General features: G+C 38.7%; 1 protein-coding gene across 8 annotated transcripts in view; it reads left to right on the top strand.

The window, feature by feature from the left end:
* The window catches only part of PCCA (propionyl-CoA carboxylase subunit alpha), a 271,373-nt gene that overhangs the window by 191,185 nt on the left and 55,305 nt on the right, over positions 1-24,883 (top strand). For all 8 annotated transcript variants that reach the window (XM_030945325.1, XM_030945350.1, XM_030945359.1 and 5 more), the window contains 2 exons: positions 9,606-9,704; positions 21,509-21,562. In XM_030945325.1, the coding sequence (XP_030801185.1) occupies positions 9,606-9,704; positions 21,509-21,562 (153 nt within the window). The remainder of the gene's footprint in view (positions 1-9,605; positions 9,705-21,508; positions 21,563-24,883) is intronic.

Here is a 24,883-nt window from a genome sequence, read left to right as displayed (position 1 = left end):
GGCAGATGTCAATTACTTTTAATCGTTGTTTTATTTTCTTGGTGTATTTTTAACTTCTGCCCCCCTACCCCTTTTTGTAGCCTTAGTGGGCTCAGGCAGGTTACAAGTATGAGATGTCATTTTAATAATGACTCTGCAAGGAAAACTGAAGGAGTAAAACAAAGCATTTGCTGCAGTGAAGTGTTTTTGTTGCATGCAGGCTCTCTACTAGGTTTTGCAGAGAGGATCACTTCCCTGGTGAATGCTTGAAGAAAGCCCTTGCTGATTAGAGGTGATGAAGGCCATCACTTCTCCCTCTCCTTTTGTTTTGATTCTGTTGTTGTTAAGCTGAGGAGCTGATGCCTGTTGTGTGCTCTTTTCCTTGGTCTCTATGCTGGCATGCTCCCATTTCTAAAGTGAGAGCTACCAAAGCAGCTAATGGTAATTTGCATCTATAAGTGCTACTTTAAAGAAAAGAGAGATAATTTCAATGTGTGCACATGTGTTTGATTTATTCTAGTGGTTATGTGCTATTTGCTGCTCTTGTGATTGAGGACTGCCCATTCTGTGAATGTACTTAATACTTTGAAAACTTGAAAGTTATGATGGCACCCCACACAATGTCAAAATGTGCATTTGAAGTAAAAGCCCAGCAATTCAGCTCATCTGGTCTTGTTCATAGCAGGTAAAAGGCTGCCTTGATGACACTTAGAGCAAATGAATTTCTCTCCTGCAGTCATGCACTGAATAAATTGCTTGATCTAGTTCGGTACAAAAGGACATGATCTATAAATAGTTAACAGAGCTTTCTTCAGGACAAGTGATCTATAGACTGGAACTCTCTCTTGGGGTCTTTTAAAAAAGTAAGTGCTGATATGAACAAAAGGAAAGTTTGTTTTAAAAAAAGGCCTTTTTAATGAGATTGAAACTCACATACTTTAACTTCCTTTTGAAAGCATCTGGCCAACCACTTCAAAAGTCCAAAAGGCTAACCTTACAGTCACTTGAAGAAAAGAAAAAAAGGTCAATCTGCTAATCTGATGTGACTATATTGTCAATAACTGAGAATACAAGATAAAACAGCTGGTTAATTTGAATCAAAGAAATTGCTGTCATATAAGCATTAGTGAATTCAATTTTTACAGTTTTAGGCTTAAAGGAACTTCTTTTTACGACACTTTTATACATTTGTCTATGTACCACACTGTTGGCCACAGGGTCTCTCTCTGTCCTATATGCTCCTTCATGCACTTTTTTTGGCAACTAATATTGCAGGTTTTTAGACCGTTGGTATTTGTAATAAGCAAAACTTTAAAAACATTTAAGTGTGCTAAAAGGAAGTGTCCATCTACCAAATTTCATCATGTGGCATTTTAAGAAGGAAGAAAAATTCTATAAAACCATAGACTCGTTAATGTTGAAAGATATCTCCAGGATCAATGAGTCCAACCTTTAATCAAGCACACTATGTCAGTTAAACCATAGCACAAAGCCAGATTTTCCAGGACTGTGCTGTGGGAGACAGTACAGAAAGTTTTACTACAGTCCAGGTAGGCATTTTCCACCACCTTTCCCTCATCCACTAGGTCGGTCACCTGGTCATAAAAGGAGACCAGGTTGGTCAAGCAGGACCTGCCTTTCCTCAACGCATGCTGGCTGGACCTGATCCCGGGTTGTGCTGTGCATGCCATGGGATCACACTCCAGATGATCTGTTCCATAACCTTCCCAGGCACTGAGGTCAGGATGATTGGCCTATAGTTCCCCACATCCTCCTTCCGATATCTTTTTTATCCAGGCATCACACTGGCCACCCCCCAGTCACCTGGGACAGCCTCAGTTAACCAGGACTGGTGATCAGTGGTTGAGGGTGGCTTGGTGAGCTCTTCCAGCAGCTCCCTCAGTACCCTGGGATGGATCCCATCAGCCCCACGGAGCTGTGAGTGTCTCAGTGGCACAGCAGGCACTCACCGCCTCCTCCTGGACTGCAGGGGCTCTGTTCTGCTCCCTGTCCCTGACTCCCAGCTCAGGGGCTGCCTGTCCTGAGGAATACCAGTCCTTGTGTTAAAGACTGAGGCAAAGAAGGTATTAAGTACCTCAGCCTTTTCCCCAGCCTTGGTTACAATGTTCCCCTCAGCATCCAATAAAGGATGGAGATTTTCCTTGGCCTTCTTTTTTGTTGTTAATGTATTTATAAAAACACTTTTTATTATATTTCACAGCAGTTGCCAGATTGAGTTCTAGCTGAGCTTTCGCCTTTCTAATTTTCTCTCTACATGATTCTTGTACTCTTCCTGAGTTTGCTGCCCCTTCTTCCAAAGGTCATAAACTCTCATTTTTTCCCCTGAGTTTCAGCAAAAGCTTCCTGTTCAGCCAGGCTGATCTTCCTCCCTGCCAGCTTGTCTTTCAGTTCATGGCAATGGCCTGCTCCCACACCTTTAAGATTTCCATCTTAAAAGTATGTCCAGCCTTTCTGGACCCTTTGTTAATAAGGGTGGCTTCCCGAGGGACTCTGAATCATTAAGTTCTCTTTCACTGAGTTGAGAGCAGTCATCTTAAAAGTGCTCTCAATGTGGATTTCCCTGCCTGTATGACCTGTGCATGTAAAGGTGGGGTTTTGGTGGCAGTGTGCCTGCAAGCCAGGATGGTGACGGTGACAAAGGGGCAGGCACGTGTTGTTGGTGTGGATGTCAATCCTGTCAGTGTCTCCAGGACACATCTAGCACCAGGACTGACACCAACAAGCACAGTGTGTGCACATATGACTGGATAGAGCCTAAGAAGCAGAGATGTGACTGTGAGTGCTTGAAGGCCAGAAGGATCCTTAACTAGAAAGAAGAGAAAGCCATCTATTTAGAAATTTGCCATCTATTTAGAAAGTTTTTGGGAGAGCAAATCATTCTGTGCCTACAGAGAAACTGAAAGCTAAGTGTCCAGACTAGGAAATCACTTTAGCAGGTGAAGGTCACTGGATTGATCAATTGAAAAAAAAAATAAAATAGCATAGTACAGTCCCCTGATCTAGGTAAGGAAGTAGACTAAGACTTCTCTAAGCAACTGAAGGAAATCTCTGTCACAGGATGTGCTGGTCATGGGGACCCCAACATCTTCTGGAAGGGCAACATATGGGATGAATGGTGGAAGGTTTCTGAACAGTGTTTGGGATAGCTATTTCATACTGGTACTGGATGGGTGAACTGGTGTTGTCACACCCAGATCTGCAGCTCACTTCCAAGGAAGAATTGGTTTAAGAGGTGATTCCAAAGATAGTCTTGGCTGTGACAACCATGAAATAAATGGCTGTTGTTTAGGATCCTGAAGGAAATGAAGAAAAAGATTAGCAGGGTATAGATCCTGGACACCAGGCTAGTGCATGTCAGTGTATTCTTTATTTGTGCAAGGTGCTCCACTTGCACTGGGACAAATTCAGGTATCAGTGCAGGCTGGGGGATAAATGGATTGAAAGCAGCCATGCTGAGAAGGATTTGGGGGTGCTGCTGGATGAGAGGCTTCATGGGAGCCAGTAGTATTGTGAGCTGCATCAAAAACAGCATGGCCAGCAGGTGAGGAAGGTGATGCTGTCTCTCTACTCCGCTCTGGTGAGATCCCACCTGAAGTGGCATCAACCTCACAGACTTCTATGATAAATTGACAAGATTTGTGGTCTAGGGGAGAGCAGTGAATGTCGTTTACCTTGACTTTAACAAGTCTTTAGGCATGATCTCAGCCAACAAGTTTAAAAACCATTTGAGTGGTCAGACTCAGTGGGCCATAGTTAATGGGTTGTAATCTGCTTGGAGGTCACCAAGGGACTGGAAGGGTCTGTATTGTGACCAGTCATGTTCAACAGCTGACTCAGTACCTAGATGCAGGAATGGGACTGCACGGTCCTTAAATCTGCAGAGTACAGAATTGGAGAAAAGTGCTCAATGCAGTCAAGGGCAATGCTGCCACCCAGTGGGACCTGGGCAAGCAAGAGGAATGGGCTAATGGAACTTTGTAAAACTGACCAAAGTCAATGTCTCTCTTGTAGACACAGTGTTTGATGTGGTCTGAGTTTTGAGTAGCAGGATCTAATGACCTCCCTCTATCTGCAGACTACACCTCTGTTAATAGAGCACAGGGCACTGATAGCAGCTTTTGGTGCCAGGGCATGCTGCTGACTCAGGTTCTGCTGACATGTCTGCCCACACCTCCAAGTCCTTCTCCACAGAGCTGCTCCCTAACCAGTCAGGTCACAACATATCATTGCAATGGGTTCATCCTTCCTAAATGTTTGACTTAAAAATTAGTCTTGAGTTTCATGAAGTTTTCATTAGCCCCTTCCTTTTGCCTGCCTAGGCCCCCCTGATGGCAGCCCTGCTCTTGAGTGTTTCACCCAGATTTGTGCCATCTGTAAACTCTATGAGAGTATACTGTCACCTCTTCCAGGACATGGTCCTGGAAAATGTCAAACACTTGGGGAGTAATCAGAGCCTGGGTCACTATCAAATACAGTCCAAAGAACAGCAGGTAAAGCATATACAAGAAGAAGCTTAACTAATAACTGCCCACATGGGAATCTTACTGGGTTTTTTTGCATTTATGCATAATTCATTTGCATTTATGAATGACATCATGTGAAGCACTATTTGGTTGCTGCTATTTCCTAATGTGGCAAATATAACTCTGATTTTGATCAAGGTTCTTAAAGGCAGTGTGGGGAAAGTTAGACCAAGTTGTATAAGAAGACCCAATAAGAAGGCCCAATAAGACAACTCTGCAAATTGCCACATGTTCTTACAGACTCCAGGTAGCCAGTAATTTTCATGATAAGGAAGTGTGTTGTGGTTATTTGCTATGAGAATATATAGATGCAAGATAGTGTTTGAACTCTTCTGCTAACTGTGAATTTATTTTTTTTTACATTAAAAACTAGCAAAATATTTTACAAAATGCCTGGGGTTTCATGCATCATGCTTCTAAAGGAAGTCTTGGGCTCATCTGCCCCATAAAGACTTTCCTTGCATTCTTGAGGTTGCATGGGACTGCAAAAGGTAACCTTTGAAAGAGGAAGTTTTCACTTGTATTTTGCATTCCCATGTCCTTCTCCGTTGGCTGGACAGTCGATTAGATGAGAACTTAATGCATTTTATGAAAACTGTGAACCAAAAACTGTTTTGTCCAGCTCAGTTTGGCTTAGTCTGAGGTCACTGCAGACGGTTACTGAATACTGCTGCCTATGGCTGGACCTTCTATTGCCACACTGCTGCAAGTTCTCTGGTCACCCCCTCTTCTGCACCAGGAGCAATACCTATCCTTTACCTGATTTATAAAAATGTAAAGAATCTCCTTGCTGTTTTGGCAGGATGGTGTGGTTAGCAGTGATGGAGCTAAGGAGTCTTCTGCTTGAGACAGTTGCTTTTTCCTCAGAAGAGGAGAGCTTTATGTAGGTTTGAACAGAGTCCTCAAACATATAAGCTACCTCATGTTTACAAGAGTTGTGCTTGCTGTTATTGTTCCTTCCTTGTAGGAATGATTTTAAGGTTCACTTTGTAGAGCCCTTGCTGCCCCGTGGATGTCCCTTAGATTAATAGCAGTTGAAGGGAGTGAAGGCTATGACAGTGAATATTCATGCATATCCTGTGAAGAGTAACTTTTCTGTTTTCCTGACAAGTACATCTTCATGAGCAGTTGTCTTGATCAGAGAAAGACTTCAGCAAGGCAGGTCTGCAGAGGGGGATTTTTCATTTTCTAGATCTGATGGATTCGAGAATGCCATCCCTTCCATTATAGCAAGAGGTAGAATTAAGGGCTATGGCTAAGGGTGGCATAGCCAAGTCGTTAGGGCCAGGACTCTCGAGTTAAACGCCATGCTGAGAGGCAGAATTGAAACCATGGGATTAAATCAGCAGACTTAAGTTAGTCAGACTCAAGGCTGGCATGAGGAACTTCAGGCATAATGTTTTGAAGGATCAGGCAGGAAACAAATGCTTTAGCTGCCCTCTAGTCTCCTGGAAAACCACCTTCATTTCCAGGAGAAAAGAAGTGACATGTGCCAGATGTACGCGAGACTTTGCATTAGTAAATTAACAGGGCTATAACACTCAGGCTTATGCTGCCTTCTTTAATTGCCTGACATGCACACAGAATGCCAAATTATGTTCTCTAAAGGAAACTGAATGCAGATTATGCTTTGCAGCTCTTTGCTCTATTGGTTCGCTGGTACATATCATGCTGAACATCAGGAACTCACTCCACAAGAGGTGAAGGGGCTGCTACTTGTGTAGTTCAGGTGCATGCCAGCGAAAGTCTGCAAAGTTGTGACAGTGGGGTAAGCTGTTGACCTTTTTCTAGCATTGTGCCTTGGACTTGTCACTCTTCTTTCTGAGAGCTCATTTACAGTAGCTTTTGAATTGGAAATAATTGTGAAGGACTGTGGCTGCTTTTATCTTTTATGTCCTCACATAGGGAGAAACACATCTTTAAAAAAAGTGATAATTCACCACCACTGTGTCATGTGGGTGTAATGCAGCAATGCAAACATGGTTACTGTAGATGCACAGACAGATATGTGTATACTTGGAACTGAGTAGTTAAGGATAAAGCTACACTATATAGGTGTGGTGTAAAGCAGTGTAAACCCACTGCAGGAGAGAATTGACTGGGGTCTTCTCCCTGCAGTTCAAGTATTAGCATCCATTGAATGGTGATTTGTTCTTGGCTGTCTTAGGAGCAAAGAAACAAAGTAAGATGGGAAGTAGTCATTATAATGTCATTAGTTAATCCCCATGTCCCCCTTCACACCCTGAACCCCCAACCCCCCCAAACCTAAAGCAAAAAGGTCCTGGGTTTATTGCAGTGTTTATTAGGTTCAGTTATGATATCCATTGCTAGAGGAGGAATGAAGGCAAATGGAAACTTCTGACAAGTTGTTCTACTGTCTTCTCTCTTCCCCTGCTTCTACCTGCTAGCCTTGCTAGGCTGTTGAGCTGCAGAAAGAAGATTTGCTCTATTAAAGTATTGGTTTGATTTCAATCCCCATCTGCTTTTTGGCACACTGTGTCCCATCTTCCCCTCCACCCCTGCCTTTTCCCTCATTTGTAGTAAAAGTAACATGATCACTACATGGTAAATATCTTCAGTCTTTGTCAATTTTCTCTGATATCTTCATGTCCTGTCTTTGTCATCCTACCTATCGGATCATAGATATCCCAAATTTCCTTGGGGTTATCTTGGCTTCACATCATCACTTGGTTACACATGGTGCTAATTATGCAAAGGTGGTTGGGTCTATCCCTGTATAGACCATTTATTTAAGAGTTGAACTCAATGATCCTTGTGGATCCTTTCCAACTGGGAATATTCTGTGATTTCTGTGATCTTCCTCAGTTGCACATACTATGGGGGGTTGCAGGTGAAGGCAGCTGAGACCCTGTAGCTCCATTTTTTGAGAAGTCTGTTGCAGTTTATGGGATAAGCATTAGTTCATATAACCCTTCCTCTGACCCTCTGTTGTTTCTTGAATAGTGGCAATGTATTATCTGTGTTTTCTCTATTGCACATAAGCAGCCTGGAGTGTCACGGTTTGTTTAGACTTAGCATCTGCTTGCCCTCTCCTTTGAGGGTGAATTCCACCAGAAATGTTTTGATACTAATGTAATCTGGACTCAAGAACGGAGAGACTTGTATAGACCCTTGTGAGGGATTTTGGACCACTGTGGCCATTTACCACTGTGACAAAGAGGTTTACTCCTCTTTTGCTCATCTGTACAGTGACAAAAGAGCTAATGATTAGACTGAGTTTGTTGTGGAGGTATTGACTTGCATCCTGCCCCTGGAACACCCTTTGCTAGAGCTGTAAGTAGCAGCTACAGATTTTCTCTGAGGCTGCCTGTAAATCCTACACTGCCACAAGCAGTATGGTGTATACTCGAAGGATTTTTTGCTGACCAGTAGCTTGATCTGCTTTGATGGTGTCTCACCTCTATCTCTGGAGACATGTGGTAAATGATATTTTCAGACCCAGATTCCAGTGTGGACAGTCTTTCTCTGGTTTTAGCAATAGTGACATTTAAAGAATTTAAATAATTGCCTTACCAAAGTTCAGTTGCTAATCACAGAGGGTTGAGACAGAGCACTGGATTTGCTTTTCTACATTTGCAAAAGTCTTTTTGATATGTTTCTCCTGTTCTCAAAAAAGAAAGTATTTGCTGATACGTGTTTGCTGAGAGTGGTCTGGGCTCACCAGAGGTTCCAGCTGCTCTGCAGTGCTCTGGAAATGCAAACCAGCTGCAGGTCTGGCTTAACTCAAGCCAGGTTTGTGGCTGGTTTGCATCACTGGAGCAGTGTAAAGTACCTGAAGCATGCCAGCTAATCTGGCCTATTGGTGAACCATTATAAATGACTTGTTTTTCTTCTTGTTCCTTACATGTAACTTTATTTATAGTCAAAGCCCATGGAAATTGCATAGATTGTATCACTAAGGCAAACTTTGTGTTCTAAACTAAAGTCTATAAAACTAGAGTGTTTTTTAAGCCAGAACTTTTTCCTCTTAACTGAAATAAATTTATTAAATTGCACACTGTTCCTCTGAACTTCTCTGTTACGGATTTCTTTTAAGATGATTCTTCTTATTATTAGATCAAATAATGATAAGTCTGAGACCTAAAAGAGTAGGCTTTATAAGTTTTATTTTGCAAAAGATGTGCCCAGCTTTTATTCTAAATGCATTGAATTTTTTTCTTTATTGAGAATATATGCAATATAGTAAATAATAGCTACCTACCTTCAATAGTATGATGACTGTTCAAAATATGCCATAAATATTTATCAGCAATTACATTAGTCCATATGTAATGATTTTCTTCATAACCATCTCTTTCTCTGATGCTGTTATAGTGTTGAATGTGTGATGTGTGTTTTTAAACACTAATACAACAAAAGAATGATAGAAGTGTCATTACAGCTACGCTGATCTACACTTTTTTCAGACCCCAGAATTTTTGCTCTTCACCTAGAAATATTTTTGCATAATGAATATGGTATGATTTAAAATAAAGCCCACTTTCTGGATAAACATATTGGCATTCAAGTCAGAAATTGTATTTCTCTGATCAGCTGTATATTGAAAGAAAACATGTCAGAATTTGCAAAGTTTTTCTAGACTTTGAGGCAAAATGCCGAAGAATTAATTACTGCCTCATATTAATTAAGATAACAATGCAAAGCCCTTCATTAGAAGCATAGGAAAAGTTCTTCCTTGGTCCTTGGAGAGAATATTATATGCAAGCCCTGTTGTGTGGGTTGCAAGGTGTCACTGGAATTTATATGCATTACTTGTCTAATTGCAGTAAATGTAGCATGTCCAGATAGGTTTAAAAGTTGGATGGCTGTTTGTTACTCGCTGGAAATCACTTGAAACCTTGCTACTCAGAGGCAGCTGTTCACAGGTCCTTCACCTCTCCCCAGAGATAGCTGGAAGACTCTGTTGTTGGACCCTGTCTTTTATGGCAGAAGCAGTAAACATGACAGGTTGTTTGGAAGCCATCTGTTTTAAAATGGTTGCTGCTTTGTATGCAGTAATGAACTTGAGATCAGTTTTCTGTCTGTCTTCAATAGTAACAGCCTTGTTTGGTGTCACAACAGGTGGAAGTTGATGGGATGAAACTAAATGTGACCAGCGAGTGGAACCTGGCTTCACCCTTGTTGTCTGTCACCATTGATGGCACTCAGAGGACCATACAGGTAATCTCACCAAAGCCTCTTTGGGCATACAAATAATACTGAAACGTGGGGTCTAAACCTGCTGCATCACAAAAATGATGTGATGTTTTACAAACAGCAGAAGGTTTCTACTTTGAGACAAATTCACTCCACTAAAGCTCTGGATGCACTTTAAGTTACTTACCTAGAGTTTTGAATGAGAAGTTCCTTATTTAGATAGAAGTTTACCCCAGATTTTATAGGCTGTCTTAATTTAGTGGCTTGTGAGGAGACAGAGTTTCTTAATCATGTAAAAAATAAGAAGTGCTTTACTGCAAAAAACCAACCAACCAAAAAAACAGATCAACCGAAACAAAATGAAAAAACTCCCTCCTAACCTAACCCACAACTAAATCTCACATGGGGACCTACAGTAAAATTGGTCTCTCCCTCATGTTTGGATTGTGTGATTGTTACACTTCTGGGTCTTTGCAGTTTCAAAGCCCCAGGGCAGCCCATCTCCCATGTAATATGTTTTTTTATATACTCGTAAGAAGTATATTAGTTCCATGATTTGAGAAGATAAGCGTAGAAAACATCCCAAACTTATGTGGCTCTAAGAAAAGAGGACTGAAAAGCTTAAAGTGGTTGTATTTTCTTTCCTTCTGAACACTTGTGCCTTGAAACCAGCTCCACACACCAGAGAGTGCTTTTCTAAATGTAACCTCAGTCAGGATTTATATATTTCTTGACAAATAATTTATTTACAAATATCTATTGATCCTGGCAATAATGAAAAACAAATCAAAACTTATTGGAAGTATTTTTCTACATACAACAGTATCTATTTCCTATATATTTATCAGTGATACAGTGGTCAGATTTCTCATAATTTACAAGGAAATGTTTTCATTTTTACCCTGCTAAATTACCCAGCTGGAAAATACTGGTTTTGCTTTGATTGAATTTAAAGAACTCGAAAATAAAAAATTATTCTATCTTTCAAGGTTAGTGTTGCCTGACAGTGAAATTTTCATGATGTTCCCAAGTAAATTCTGGACTTAAGTTCTGTAGATTTCTTGGGAGGTTCATGAAAGCTTCAAGGAATGTGTATATCTAAAATAATTTTCTATTTTTAGATGTGGTTTTGGTGTGTGTATATCTAAAATAATTATCTATTTTTAGGTGTGTTTTTATTTTTTAAATATTTTAATACTGGTCCATTTTGGTGCCATTTTATAAAGTACATTCCTAATTTTGAACAGGAAAAAATACCAGTGTATGAATATATAAAACCTGCCTAGGTGAAAAGCACTATCTTTAGAATGGATAATTGTGTTCACAAGACCTCATTGCAAACTATATTACTATATGACTGGATATATAACTAACAGTAGTAACACCATTTAGCTAATAAGAGTTGAATTTGCACATAAAATTAGTTTTAAAATTAGTGATCATATGATCTGAAGAAGCTTTCTTCAAGGAGCTGAGCCAGCAGCAGTGTTACTTGCACTCCCTGAGTATGACCAAACCCTATGAAATACTGCAGATCTAGCCACAGCAACATGCAGCGAGCTGACTGCATGGTATCCAGCCAGCAGAATCTGGAATAAGCACATATGTTGTTTCCTTCTCAGATTTTATCTGCCTTTGCTTTTAGCAAAGAAACTCAGTAGCTTGAGAAGTTATTAATCTTTTAGTGTATATATGTAAATTTATGGGAACCTTAAACTTGACCTCTGATAGTCGCTCACTGGAATCAAAATTGGTTTTTTGGTTATATATTTCTTAGACTTGCCCCACTGCAAGAACCAAATTAGACAAGTGTATTCCTGTAGGTCAATTTGTCTCCAAAAGCAATTGACCCCTGAGTCTTGAAGTATCTTCTTTCTGCAAAACTTAGCCCTAGAGCCATTTAAGCAACAAATATGGATGAATCGAATAATTCCAGCTGTGCTTTATTAATTTTCAGCCAATCTAATTTTTCTTCAGAGTTGGTTTCATTCTTTTAAATTTGCTCAACCAAATACAATCTTTGTGAATGTTTTTTTCCTTTGAAGGTGGGATTTATGCACCTTTGGCTCAATCCTGCAGTTTGGCCACAATCTAGCAAAGCACTTAAACATAGAAATGGGGAATAAATAATTTTAAAATGTTTTGGTTTGAAATATATTTATGTAATTATAGTGTAGACATTCAAATTTTTGCATATTTGTTGCATGTTTAAAAATAAGTAGTTAAGCATGCTTCTGTATTTTTACTCCTCTGCTAAAGGCTCAATGAGAATTAGAGCGAAGCAGAACACCAGCTCTGCTGCAGAGTTCTGAAGGGCCTTTGAGTTTAAAACCCACATTTTCTAGGACATTTTCTAGAGTATGGGACCTGAGTGCCTGAGGAGAAGTATATGCCCTGGTCACAGTCTGTCTAGGGCATACCAGGGCACAGCAAGGATGTGTGGCAGCCCCCCTCCTCCTGCTTTTGTTTCCTGTGTGAGGAAGCCCATCTGTGTGCAGCAGATGGGAGCTGCAGAGTGCCTGGCCAGGTCCCCAGATGAGGGTGGGACCAGAACCCTGGGGTACACTGCAGGTCCTGTGGCTGCAGCATAAGGGCTCTGAAATCATTGTGCTGCTTTGGGTTACTGTGAAATCCAAAACTGTGAAAGTGATGAAAACTTGGGATCATTTGACCAAGAAACTTCTGAGATACAGTTTCCAGGGATGGGGGTGTGGCCAGACCCCATCGCATTTCTTGTAGTACTCAGATTTCATCATGGGGGGGTTTTTGTGGCTATTTTTAGTAGTTTCTCAGTTAATCCCAGTTTCTCAGCATTTTCTCTACTTATGACTAAACTCTACCTCTCATTTGGTGAGGCTGAATTTAACACATCCTGAAGTGTAGGATTTTGTTCAGCAAGCAAATAGCATTTTCTTGTACAGAAATACTTCACCAAAATGGTTTCCCATATTTGTTTCAAAAGATGTTAGTGACTCAGAATTTGACTTACACCTAGCTATTATGAATTTGGACTTTGCTGAAAATCAAAGAACTATAGGAATATAGTTACAATACACCTTCCTCAGATTTGAAGGGATTGGGTTTTATTTAATTGCAAAGGCATGTTTAAAATACTCATATATATAAAACAGGATTTGAATATGATATAACCTTTTAGGAAATATTTAGAATAAAAATAAATGAATAGATGAGGGTCTTAAGGTTTCCTGTGAAGAGTGAGTAGAAAAGTAGGGGTTGATTGTGGAAAAGAAAAACAAGATCTCTAGTGGAAACTGGAAGGGAGAATGGTGGTTCAGTATGGTATCCTGAAAAGTAATGGCAGTTGGAAGAAAGACAACAGGCATATTTTGGGACAATTTTACATATTTTTGGGAGCATTTTTACTTCTCTGTCTCTCCCCCCATATACAAGTAAGGTGTATTTCAGTGAGCTCTGTGCCCACAGAAGTTGTCTGTGACCTTTTCTGTCTCCCAGTATGAACTGAGGAGCAGGTGGAAGGAAGGGAACAGCTGTCTTTTTCCATGGAGTTTGAGCATCATCTGTTTCTCATAGGAACTAGAATCTAAGGGGACCTCAAGATAAGGAATCCATGGAGTCCAGCAGGTGGGCTTGAACCTAACTGCAGCTCTGTCCTTACTAGTCGGGTTGCATGGGACACTGCACAGGAGCACCAGGTATCAGCAGGGTGAGCAGGTTGCTCAAGAAAAAATGAGTCTAAGAGGAGATCCTCAAAGCAACAACTGCTTGTGTTTGGGCAAGTTCTGAAAAACCACCTCGCCGACCACTCAGATTTGGAGGCTGCTCTATGGCAATGCTGCATGGACAAATTTTACAACTGCCTTGGTCTGTTGAATGCTGTGCCTTTTGATCCCACCATCAGACACTCAACTCACCCTTAAATACCTTTTACTTGCAGATAGTTCCCTGTAGCAAAAGGGTGCTGAGCCAGAACCACAGAATGGTTTAGTTTGAATTATTTGTCACATCTTTGCCAATGCTTTTGTACTCCTTAGTTCCCTCACATGCACCCAGCCTTTTCACTGCCAAACTGTTGGGCCCACAGCTCTGCTATCTTGCTGTTATGAAACCTTCTACCCTGTAGAGGTAGTGTAGGCATTCTGCCTGGACCCTGGAAAACTTTTTGTGGCTTTTGGCATCTTCAGCAAAGCAATTTTATAATAGCACTGGTGATACCTCCTTTTTTGTGTTTCTTGGCTTTCAGAGAATTAGTCTCTGTGGAACTGAAGCTCTATAGGGTGTAGTGAGAACTCAACTGGACAGGATCCTGAGCAGTTCAGTATCACTTTGACATTAGCCTTGCTTTGAACAGGGAATATGACTACCTGATTTCCAGAGCTCCCTTCCAGCATAACTGTTCTGTGTCCCAAACTCTACAGAAAAGTGGTCTTTATCGGTCACAGCAAGGTGTAATTAAGAGAGTAATGGAGTTGCTAAACAAGAACATGATCCTCTAAAGCTGAAATCATCAGACTCAAGCTTCAAGTGTTTTTGTGAATGAAATAGATGAAGATTTATCAGGGGAGCTTTCTCTACTTAGTGTTAAAGGGAATTCGGTGGTGGCATCACTTATTTTTTCATTTAATTTATTTATTGCATCAACAATTGCAGCAGGAGTAGTATATTCTGCATCCTGGGGTATGACAAATATAAGTGCTTCTCTGATACAATGTTTCTTTAGATTATTATTTTGGTCTATAATAACAGATGAAATGAGAATGCTGTAGGTTATGAAGTCTTTGTTCCAGGGAAATGTCTGACAGGAGAACAAAACCTTTGCCCAAGTATTCATTTCCTACAACTCTTTAGAGACTTTTTTCATATGTGTAATTTTTTTACTTTTGTAAGAAAAATTACCTTTTTTTCATTTTGCTGTTTTGAGATCTCAGATGTAATCTGTGATAATGATATGATACATTATATAGGTTTTCAATCTAAAGTACTATTACCTCAGAACATTCGTTTTCTTAACCCCTGAAAATTATTTTGGGAAGGTTTAGTGAGCAGTGTTCATGACTGCTTGACAGTCCATTTTTTTGTGCTGTGCAATTACTGCACATACTCTGCTGTTGTCCTTTAACCATGACTTCAAAATTACTCTTGCTAGGTTGTCTCCAGAAGAGGGACTCAGAACATTCTGCAGACATTTGGTTATCCTATACCAACATAGCTGTACTTTTGGGTAGAGAAAAGCCAATGTGAGCCCCAGCACTGAATTCCTGATGGCCCACATTGATTAACCTGTAGCTCACTCCCTGGTTTTTTTCAGCCTGTTCCAGTTATGACTATCCCAGCCAAATCTGGTACAAATTTCTTGTCCATGGTTCAAATGGAGAGTATGTGAAAGGAAGGGGAAAATTAAAGGAAGTAAAAGCTCATGAAACTACAGCAGAGGAACTAAAAGCACACACCACTACCTTTACCAGTTCTTTAATGAAAATGAATAAATTTTCTTTTTTTCATTCAGGAAGGAAATAAGTGATCAACTGATATGTTAAATCAATCCCTGTCTTACTTAAGATGTTAATCAAATAACATTAGTTGTCACAGTATCTTATGCCATATATTTTTCTTCTTGGAGCTATCAATTTTCAAGATAAATAATATCAGGATGAATAACTATAAGGATTCTGTATGTGTGCAAGGAACAAAGCATTGTGTTCAGTTGCTGACAGACTCATAGTTTTATGATATCTAAACCCTGAAAGATGAGAAATGGTTCTCTTGAACATGGTAACACATTCAGAGAGCAAAGAGGAAGGAGGAGGAGGGGCATAAGAGTGAGAAAGGACTATGGATCCTGTCAGGAATTTTTCTTGGGGCAGTCACAGACATTATCAGATCTAGAATCACATGGCAGCATTTTGACTGCGTGATTCCCCCCTTATAGGAACAGGATGTGTCATGGCATGCCAAAACAAGAGTAAAGCTTCCAGAAGGTCTACTCACATTGTGATTTGATGTAGTAACAGCAAAAATTTAGAAGAAGACTAAAATTTAGAGAAGACTAAATAAATAATTATTGTATTGTTGTAAATCTCAGGTTGAAGTAAATGTCCTTTAGATAAATTCTTTACTAACAGCAATTAACTAGTATTTCCTGTGGAGGCTTTTTTTTGGTTGTTTTTTGGGGGGGCAGGATTATGTGGGTTTTTTGTTTGTTTTGTTTTGATTGTTTCTTTTTTGTTAGTTCTAAAATATGTAATATATTTCTTTGTAACACCTACCTATCTCAGAGGATTACACAAACACGTGAACATACTCACAAGGCACTCTGTATGTGTAATAGCATACCTGTGCTGGTATGCTGGTTTTAGTATTTAAAAAAAACTTTGCAAAAAGAAGTAACAAGTAACAGTCACATTGGATATCCCATAAGGAAATATTGGGAAGGATTTGTGTTTCTGTTTTTCTGTTTATGGGAGGACAGAAATTCCCAAGTCCTTTACTGCAATTGAATCCCAGGCATTTAAGAGAACTTCTAAAAGCACTGATACGATGCCTCAGACTCTTAGAAACTGCACCTGCACAATTATCTGTGTGGATTGATGCCCTGTATGCCCCTCACCCTATATTTAACATCTGTATTTGTACTGTTTGGGAGCAGGTTCCATTCAGTCCCTGGGAAGGGACTGAGGTAGCTTGTAACAGGTGCCAGGGGAGGCCAGTATTTCAGCATTCTGGCAGGATCCCTTTTAATGGGAAAGAGTGCTTCAGCACAGTGCCACTAACATCAGCCTCAGACATCTTTCACAATCAAAACACTTCACACACAGCACTTGATCATCTCTTTCCCCACTGGCTGACTGCTGCCCTTGTAAGAACCTGGGAAATGTGGACATGCCCTGAGGAAGAACAACTCACTGAGGCTTCTTTTACTGTAAAGCGTGAACTGAAACTGGTAATGGCTAAGGGTAGAGCAGTGCACAAAATCAGGCTAACTTCCCATCTGTAGTTTAATGCTCTAGGGGGGAGCAATGATGGCACCAGCAGTGCAGAATGTTAAATTGTGAAAATCTGGGGTGATTCCCAAAGTGGAAAGGCTTATGAAGGTGAACAAGTCTAAATGTGCAGTGCCATATAGACAGACTCCAGCATACTACAAATCCTGGTCACATTGCTAGTCTGGGATTGCATCCCTCCACTGGGATTTTACACAGTGCAAAAGGCACTGCTGAAATGAAGTTCTGCTTGCTAGAAGGAGAGGGAAAATGAGGCTGGTAAGGTCAAATCAATCACCCGTTTTTGCTGAGAGGATGACTTAAAAGTTTCACAGCTACTTCTGCAGCTTTTTCCTCCTTTCTGACCCAACCATGGGACTCCACAGGTTGGAGTGACATGGGTGGAAGATGGAGCTTTCCAGATGCCCAAGCACTCTCATGTATACAAAATCTCATAGATAAAGTACTAGCAAATTAATCTGTTAGAACTTTACAAGGTAAATTACTATGGGTTTTCTTCTCCCTGACTTCCCTATGGTGGGAATAGTTTATTTTTTTAATTAAACCTGTCTGGGGATGATTCTGGCCTGTGTTTTGTTTGGTGGAATTTTCAAGATTTTGTAAATATTCACCAAAAGATAGCACCCTCCATTTGAAGTTCCTAGCAAAAGATGTTCAGAATTTTTGTTAGTGAGGAGTTGAAATGAAGCAATAGGAGCTGGGCTGCAGGAAATTCTGCATTCTGAAAAACAGCACCATGCTGGGAAACTACCAGTGTTTTGATCAAAATTTTATCTGTAGCTTATCCATAAATTTTCTGGGCTTGTAATTTTGGTTTTGGTTTGGTAGTTTGCTACATGTTTTTTCAACTGGGAGTATAGTCGTGCCATAGCTTGAAAAAATTGCAAAAAACATTGGCTTTTTTCAGCAAATAAAACCAGTATCTAATAGTTCAAAATAATTGTGTTTGAGAAGGTTGTGCATCTATTTATCTGATGGCCTTTGCCAGTTCAAATTAATTCTGAGTTTGGGGGATATCATTACTTTTTCATTTGTAAACAAAGCAAAAATATTGCTTTTGGTCTGTTGGAGTTTCTTTTTTGTATCGTTCCTTCTCTGCAGCTGCTGCCTTCCAGTAGCTTGGAGAGTCTTAGAGACCAGAAGATTTGTGGAAAATATTCTAAGATCTTGTTGTTGTCTAATAATGTCAGTTAACAATGTCTTTCAGTAATATATATATTATGTTTTCTTGAGCTGCTTTATCCTTCTTCATATAAAGGTTGTTATCATTTTTATCTGCTAGTGCTCATCCATTGCAGGCTTAATGCAAAGCTGATTGTAACCCTACAGCATCTTACAATGAATACATCATTGATACCCAACTAAGTGGAAATAATTTTCTATGGCAAAGCAGAAGAATTTAAAGTCATATCACACTACCCTCTTGTAACTTACTGGGATTTACAGATTAAAATGATTATTTATGAAATGACTGTGGTATAGCATACACAAGATAGAGAAGGAGAATCAAACACATTTTGTATGATTGTATACACTTTTCTATTTTTACATGTGTGCAGAAGCATTTTGTTTGTATATACATAGCATATGCAGTATAGCATACTGTAACCTGTGTGTGTAAAAATACATATAATATTTATGTAACACTCACACCCATTTGACAGCTTTGAGACTGCAGATGGATTTTTTTGAAGTTGTGATTTTTTTTCACATTTGAGTTAGCTTGTTACTTTCTCATAAGGAAAGAAAAATATACTTTTAACTCACATGATACTAATTAAATTAGTCTGAAGCTCTGTGCACTGAATCAACCAGAAAAGAAATTGATTATATCTAAGATAGCATAATTTATGTTAACAATGTAATTTTACTGTATTGGCAGGTAAACACATGGAGGTGTTTTGTCTTTGAACAAATGATAAATTTCCCTTGCCTTTTTGCTGTACACCTCCTAGCAAATAATTTGCAATTTATTAAGAGAGCAATGACAATGCATATAATTAGCTATTCTCTATTGTTACCTCTATTTGATTACTTTCCTGCTATCACATGCAACATGAAACTATCTATTATGAGGTATAGAATATGTAAATATCTAACTTTACAAGAGAAACTGGAGACTGGTCTTTTTTCTAAAGAGGTGGGAAATAAAAGAATAATTGTTAACCATGTCCTTTCATTTTCTTGAAAACATCAATTACATTTACAAATCCCAGAAACATAAGCCTGCCAGTGGAACAGAAATAACTCTTTTCAGAAAAATCTAATCACACCTAATAGCTGAAATTTATTTACTGTAATTTGAAACATTAATTATGATAATGTTCTGACTTCTTTTGTAACACAGTTCTCAAAGCCTGGCAGTTCTCTTTTTTGTTTTGCTGTAACATATGTTTTGTGGAAATTTTTTGTGAAAAAACTTGGAAAATTTCTCTGTCTTTATTCTTTGTTTTTTACATTCACCCATGAGGGAAATTTCTTTTTCCCTTCTGTTTCTTAACTATTTTCTTCACTTTCCCTATTATTTTCCCCCCCACCCTCGTCCCCCCAGATGTTGATTTAAGAGATGGATTTTAGTGCTTATACAGACTTTAAATGCAATTGACACTGAATGTAATGCTTTTTTGGACACAGCAAACAGTAGCAGTGGGAAACTGCTGTAGAGTGATACCAGTGTGCTTCAACAGTGTCAAGGCAGGAAAAATGCTCCTGATATCTTTGTCTTGACTTGAGGCTGAGGCTTTAGAAGGTGCCTGCTTTATATACATATTTATTTGGCTTCATTAAAGTGGTTATTAAATTAGTTTTGGAAGGGCTTGGTTTTTGCTATGCTAGCTTATTTGGCTGCAAGTAAAGAAAATCTGTGTGAGGCAGTACTTTAATGATTTTCTTTTCAGTTGTGAAAAGTAAGTCAAGTTGTCAAGATACCTGGCTTTACTCTGAAAGCCTTTAAAGAAAATGACAAAAGGGCCTCTATTTTTCTTTTTGTTTTGTTTTGTTTTTTAAGTTGTGTTTTTCTGTGTGACAGGGAGATTGGCCAAAAAAATGGAATTTTTATTAGGACATGAAAAGGTCTCTAATGACCCTTGAAAGCGGACAAAAGGGTAGCACAATAAGTGACAGAGCTCTAACGAGGGTGGAGGGCATTCCAGGAAAAAAAGAAATTAAATCCTTTAATTTTTTTCGGCTTGCCATTTTCTGACAGCTTATCAAGTGGTTGGGACTTGTTTGTTTTGGCATGTGGTTCATTCATTGTAGGCAGCCGGTACTTTGTTCTTCTTTGTGGTTCCCAAAACCTGATTGTGTTTATCCTAGACTGTGGGAAAAGTGTATATTCCTGTTTCCTTTATAAAAGTAAACGTCAGGTTTTGTATGAAATTTTATTTCCCATATTTTCCATTCCATTAATCATTATTGTTGAAATATGTCAGGCTCTGGCACATCACCCTTTGTTTTCATATGATTGTACAGATTGCAATGTCAGTGTGTGACCTGTTAAGCTAAAAAATAAGCATGTTTGGGCTGTAGTAATTATTACTTCATAAAGTGAGGCTGAGGAACATGCACCATTAGTGAAAAGGGATTAGGATTTAATTTATTGCTATTAAAATTGTTTTGGGGGATATCTAGCTATTGTGGTGCAGCGCTTTCTCATTTGGTCTAGACAAGACAAGGCTTAGGAGAGCCGTGGTTAGGGCTCTTCATATACCTGGAGGTAGCTGTAGAAGGGAAGGGAATAGTCTGTGTTTCCTGTGTGTAGTGAAACAGATGAGAATTAATATGAGTAATACAGTTTGAAGTAAGGGTTGTTTTAATCAGATACTAGGAAAAACTTCCTCATGGTAAAGATGCAGAACAGTGGGATAAATTGCTTAGGGGGAGGCTGTGATATTTTTGCAATTGAAACATTTTGAGAATGAGTTAGAAACACATCATTTGGGAGTGACACTGGTGTGTTTTGATTCTGCTGGGAGATTATTTGCAGCCCTGTTCTTATGATTTTTTGTCTTTAAAATGCTGAAGGCTTCTGTGCAGTTCTTTGCAATAATACTCATCTTCTCAGATCTGTGCTTTAGTACTTTTATGTACACTTGGCATTGTAAAAGGGCTGTGTGCTCATTGTGTAAAATGAGGGCTGTGTTCCTTCAGTTGGGACCCATATGGGCCATAGCTTAGACAGTAGGAATGAAATGTGAGAAAAACGTTTTGACACTGAAGGAGAAAACGATTCACAGGAAGAAAGAATTATTTATACATCTTGCATATTTAAATTATGTTTAATACTGTGTGAAACCAGTAATATATTTTCTCTTGCATTGTCTTGCGGCTTACTGACAATGTAATATTTGAAGACTCTTTAATAACTTCAATCAACTCCTGAACCACAGTAGGTGACCAGACATTTCATAAGGTCATATTTTTTTCTGTTTTCAAAGTAACATCATTGGAGGTTTGCATTTTAAAAAGAGATTAAAATGTCTCTCATTAGAAGAGAATGAAGATAATACTAAATGTGAGTAACAGGAATACAGAATCACAGAGATGGCAGAAGCCTCATTATTCATGACATTCGAGCACAAGGTTGCTCTGTGCTGTACTTGGCCATATTTGCCTTCATTGTCCTTCAAAAATAAATTTTATTGAGTTGACTGAACTAAAACCAAAATCTGAGATGAAGTATGATTTAGACTTCTTAATACTTCTGTTGAAGGAAATTATTTTATCTGTTAAATGTATAAGTTTATGTATTAAATTATTTTTTATTACTTTACAGTGATGTGACAAAGAAAATGGAATGGTTACAAATTTTGAGTTGCTTTAATCAATTCTTATATTTGTGTTTTTTAGCGGATTTCTCGGAATGCCTCTGGAGAGACCAGCATTCAGTTTCTAGGCACAGTGGTAAGCATGTAATAACTGTGTATTGACAAGAGTTAAATTTATAGAAGAATATAATGTAAACAGAAAGTAGCTAAATTATACTTCTAGTACATTTACACTTGTGGTTATGGGGGTCAGTATTATGTGTAAATATTCTGAGTTTAGCAGGTGAATGTTGGCCAGCTGAAGCTAACTTCCAAGGCACAGTATCTATGTTCTACTTTTCTGTTGATTCAAGTCTGCATCTGTTTCACTTAGAAGGGATCTAAAAGTAACTGCTTGTAGATTTGTAAGCTTATTGCAATATAGTGAGGTTTGGTGCGCATCAGGGTCAGTCCCACTCTTCTTCACCAGATCAACTTTCTGGTCTCTATTGCTTCACCATATCACATACTCTTTTATCCCAGAGTGGATATCCCAGTAACTGTCTTAGAAAAAACTATTCAGTAATGCAAAGTGCTCTGTTCTTTTCTCACTCTAACCAGATTTGTTAGCTCTGTAGTTCTCTCAGATTTTGTTTGCTGGATAGAAGTATGCCTAAAATCTTAATCAAATCTTATATTGTTAGACAGAATTTACTCTATAAAACTGTTCTGTGGAGCACTCATGTATAACATACAGGTTTTGTGTTAGGTCATGGATGCTTATATGTGTACATGTGATTGAAACAACTTCCAGTTCTGTGATTTGCATGGTTAAAATGCAGCCATTGAATTTTCAAGTTCCATATGCATCTAAAAATAGTTCTGAAAGTGAAGTAAAATTGAAGTATCCTCCAAAGTAAGTTGCTTGCTGCCCATAGATTTCACTGTAGTGATATTAACAGTGAAAAGCCCAGGAATGAAACATTCCATTTAGAATTTAGTCCTAACATCTTTGTGCACTATTTGTTTTGGACACAAGTGGATTAGGATTGCATATGGTCATGCTTTCATTCTACTTGTGATTAGTTCTCCTGCAAGTCCTATGAAGCCATTGTTGGTAAGGTGTAACATGGTAAAGGTAAACTTAACAAGAATACTTACGTGTTTGTTTTTAGAAATGAAAAGTGCCCCTAGTATTTTTTACTGCTATAAATACATTTCTGTGTATACATATTTATTTATTTATCTTAATCACAAGCAGAGTAGCAGTAGCATAAAGACATAAAAATGGAGTTTTGTTCTGTGCTATTGTATTTATGATGATGCTTTGGCTCTGGAGTTGCAACCTGTGTATATATGAGATTGCTGCTAGGTGGCTGATCAGATAGTCTTTGTGTGAGAAGAAAATAATTACTTCAAGTAGATAAGATATAAACACAAATAAAACTTGATAATACTGGCTAGATTTTAGTTGATTTCTCTCTAAGTGGGTGCTGTAGTAGGGAAAATTGACTGTGTATTTAGTGACATTAAATATTAAAACTGTTTTTCAAATTAGATATGAAAATATTTTGTATTCTTGTGTTAGAAGTGCCCTGAAGTCTCACTTACAGACCAGGACTCATGTTCTGGGCCTTGTGCAGCAGGAAAATATTATAAAAGAGGGAATAGAATTGATGTGTTTCTTGTGTTAAGAAAAATTATGATGAAACAGCTAATGGATTGTAATATATGTTAGATCTTACTGACTAGCTCATGTGTGTTTATTGAATCCTAGTTATTTGGGGAAATCAAGTTTGTGATTACAACTAAAATTCTCAGGAGGACTAAACAGAAAAGCCTTGAGTACTCTGAGATTTTTTTAATTTAATATATATTATGCATGTCTTGCTGATCAAACCCAGAGAGAGAACTTCAGCAATCAGGGTAGAGAAACAGTAATGAAGTCTGCTTCCCAGGGTGTGTTCCAATACCAGTTTTCCCATAGAATCCATTCTGTGCCTGTGCCTGTGCTTCTCTCAGTTCTTCTAGCCCACTGTCCTCCTTTCCCCTAAGTCCTACCTTTTCATTTGTCCTTTGCTCATTTAACATCCTTGTACTGTCCTGATTTAAAATTAATATGCTCAGTTTAGGTAATGGGGTGGAAGATACAATGATATCCTCTACAAATTGCTGCACATATAGATACACAGTCTGTACTTGTGTTCATGTGCACACGCAAAATGTAAATGTTCCAACAAAGAAAATGTTATCTTAATGAAGGCCCCAGAAATACATTTTGAGTTCACCATTACTTATCTGTTATTAAACCCTTGCTAAGTGCAGTTGACTTAGGAAGTGTTTGAAAGGAAAATTTAGCAGCAAAAGACTTTTGATTGCTCATTATTATTTTTATTATAATGCATTGTTATCAACATAAAATAAACAGCTTGCAAAGTTACTTCTCTACTGTTTTTTTATTAGTAGCAAACATAAAGGATGATTCTGAGCATTCTGTGTTCCTTTTGATCAGGGCCAATGTTGATGGCATTCCAGTGGTACCAGGCAGGACTGTGCCATGGAGTGTACAGACCACTGACTTGTCCAGCAGAATATATTTTTAGAGCTAGCTTGTAAGGAGCACAGCTTGCCTGGCTTGTCAGGAAGGCATCAGCTTCAATAAATGACTTCACTTGATTTTTTGACATTGTAGAAACAACTCTGCTGCTGGATTTTGACAAAACACAAGCCCCTGCTTCAGGAAGGCAACTGACACTCTGAGGGGAAGTGAAAGCTGTGCTTCTCTATTAGAAATATCCTGGCTGTTCCAGTTAGTTAGGTGGAGGACAGAGAAGACTGCATTGCAGATGAAAGACAACAGTAAAATATGAATTTTGCTGCATAACATATGGTAAACATCTGGGCAGCAAGATGAATGTTTCTGTTAGTGTAGCAGCATATTTCTGTTATTTGAGAGGAAAACAGGAAAAATCATGTTGCTTTCTCCAGAGATATAGTTTGAGTGCATGCTTGTTAGCATCGCTTGGAGGTCTACATGGATTTGTAATAATGCTTTTGTTTGTTTCTGATCATGTGTAGAAATTCATTGCTACTTGAGCATTTCTCTTCTCTCCAAATTGTAGTGCCATTAGATAGCTTATTTTCTCCAAATTGTTTTTTGATAGAGGGTTGTGAGTCTCAGATATGATAGGGGCTCATGCTTTTGGAAGATGCAGGAGGATGTTTCTGTCTGAGGAGCAAGCAACTTGTAACTGTAAGAAATAGTTGTTGAATGGGAAATTGCACTGGTTTGGTTTAATTTTCTTGTGAGGATAGCATTTTGAGTCCTCACTAAATTATTGCAGAGGAGATCCTGGGTTATTGCTGTAATTGAGATTTTTCAAGAGTTTTTGCTCATTTGTCCCCTCTGATGAATGTCACTAGATGTGGTGTGCTGATGGAGTCCTGCTATTTTGCCACTTCACACTAGATTTATTCA

This window comes from Camarhynchus parvulus, chromosome 1 (assembly GCF_901933205.1).
Source record: "Camarhynchus parvulus chromosome 1, STF_HiC, whole genome shotgun sequence".
Lineage (NCBI taxonomy): Eukaryota > Metazoa > Chordata > Aves > Passeriformes > Thraupidae > Camarhynchus > Camarhynchus parvulus.
Note: the sequence above shows the minus strand (reverse complement) of the source record. Positions and strands in the feature narration are given on the sequence as shown.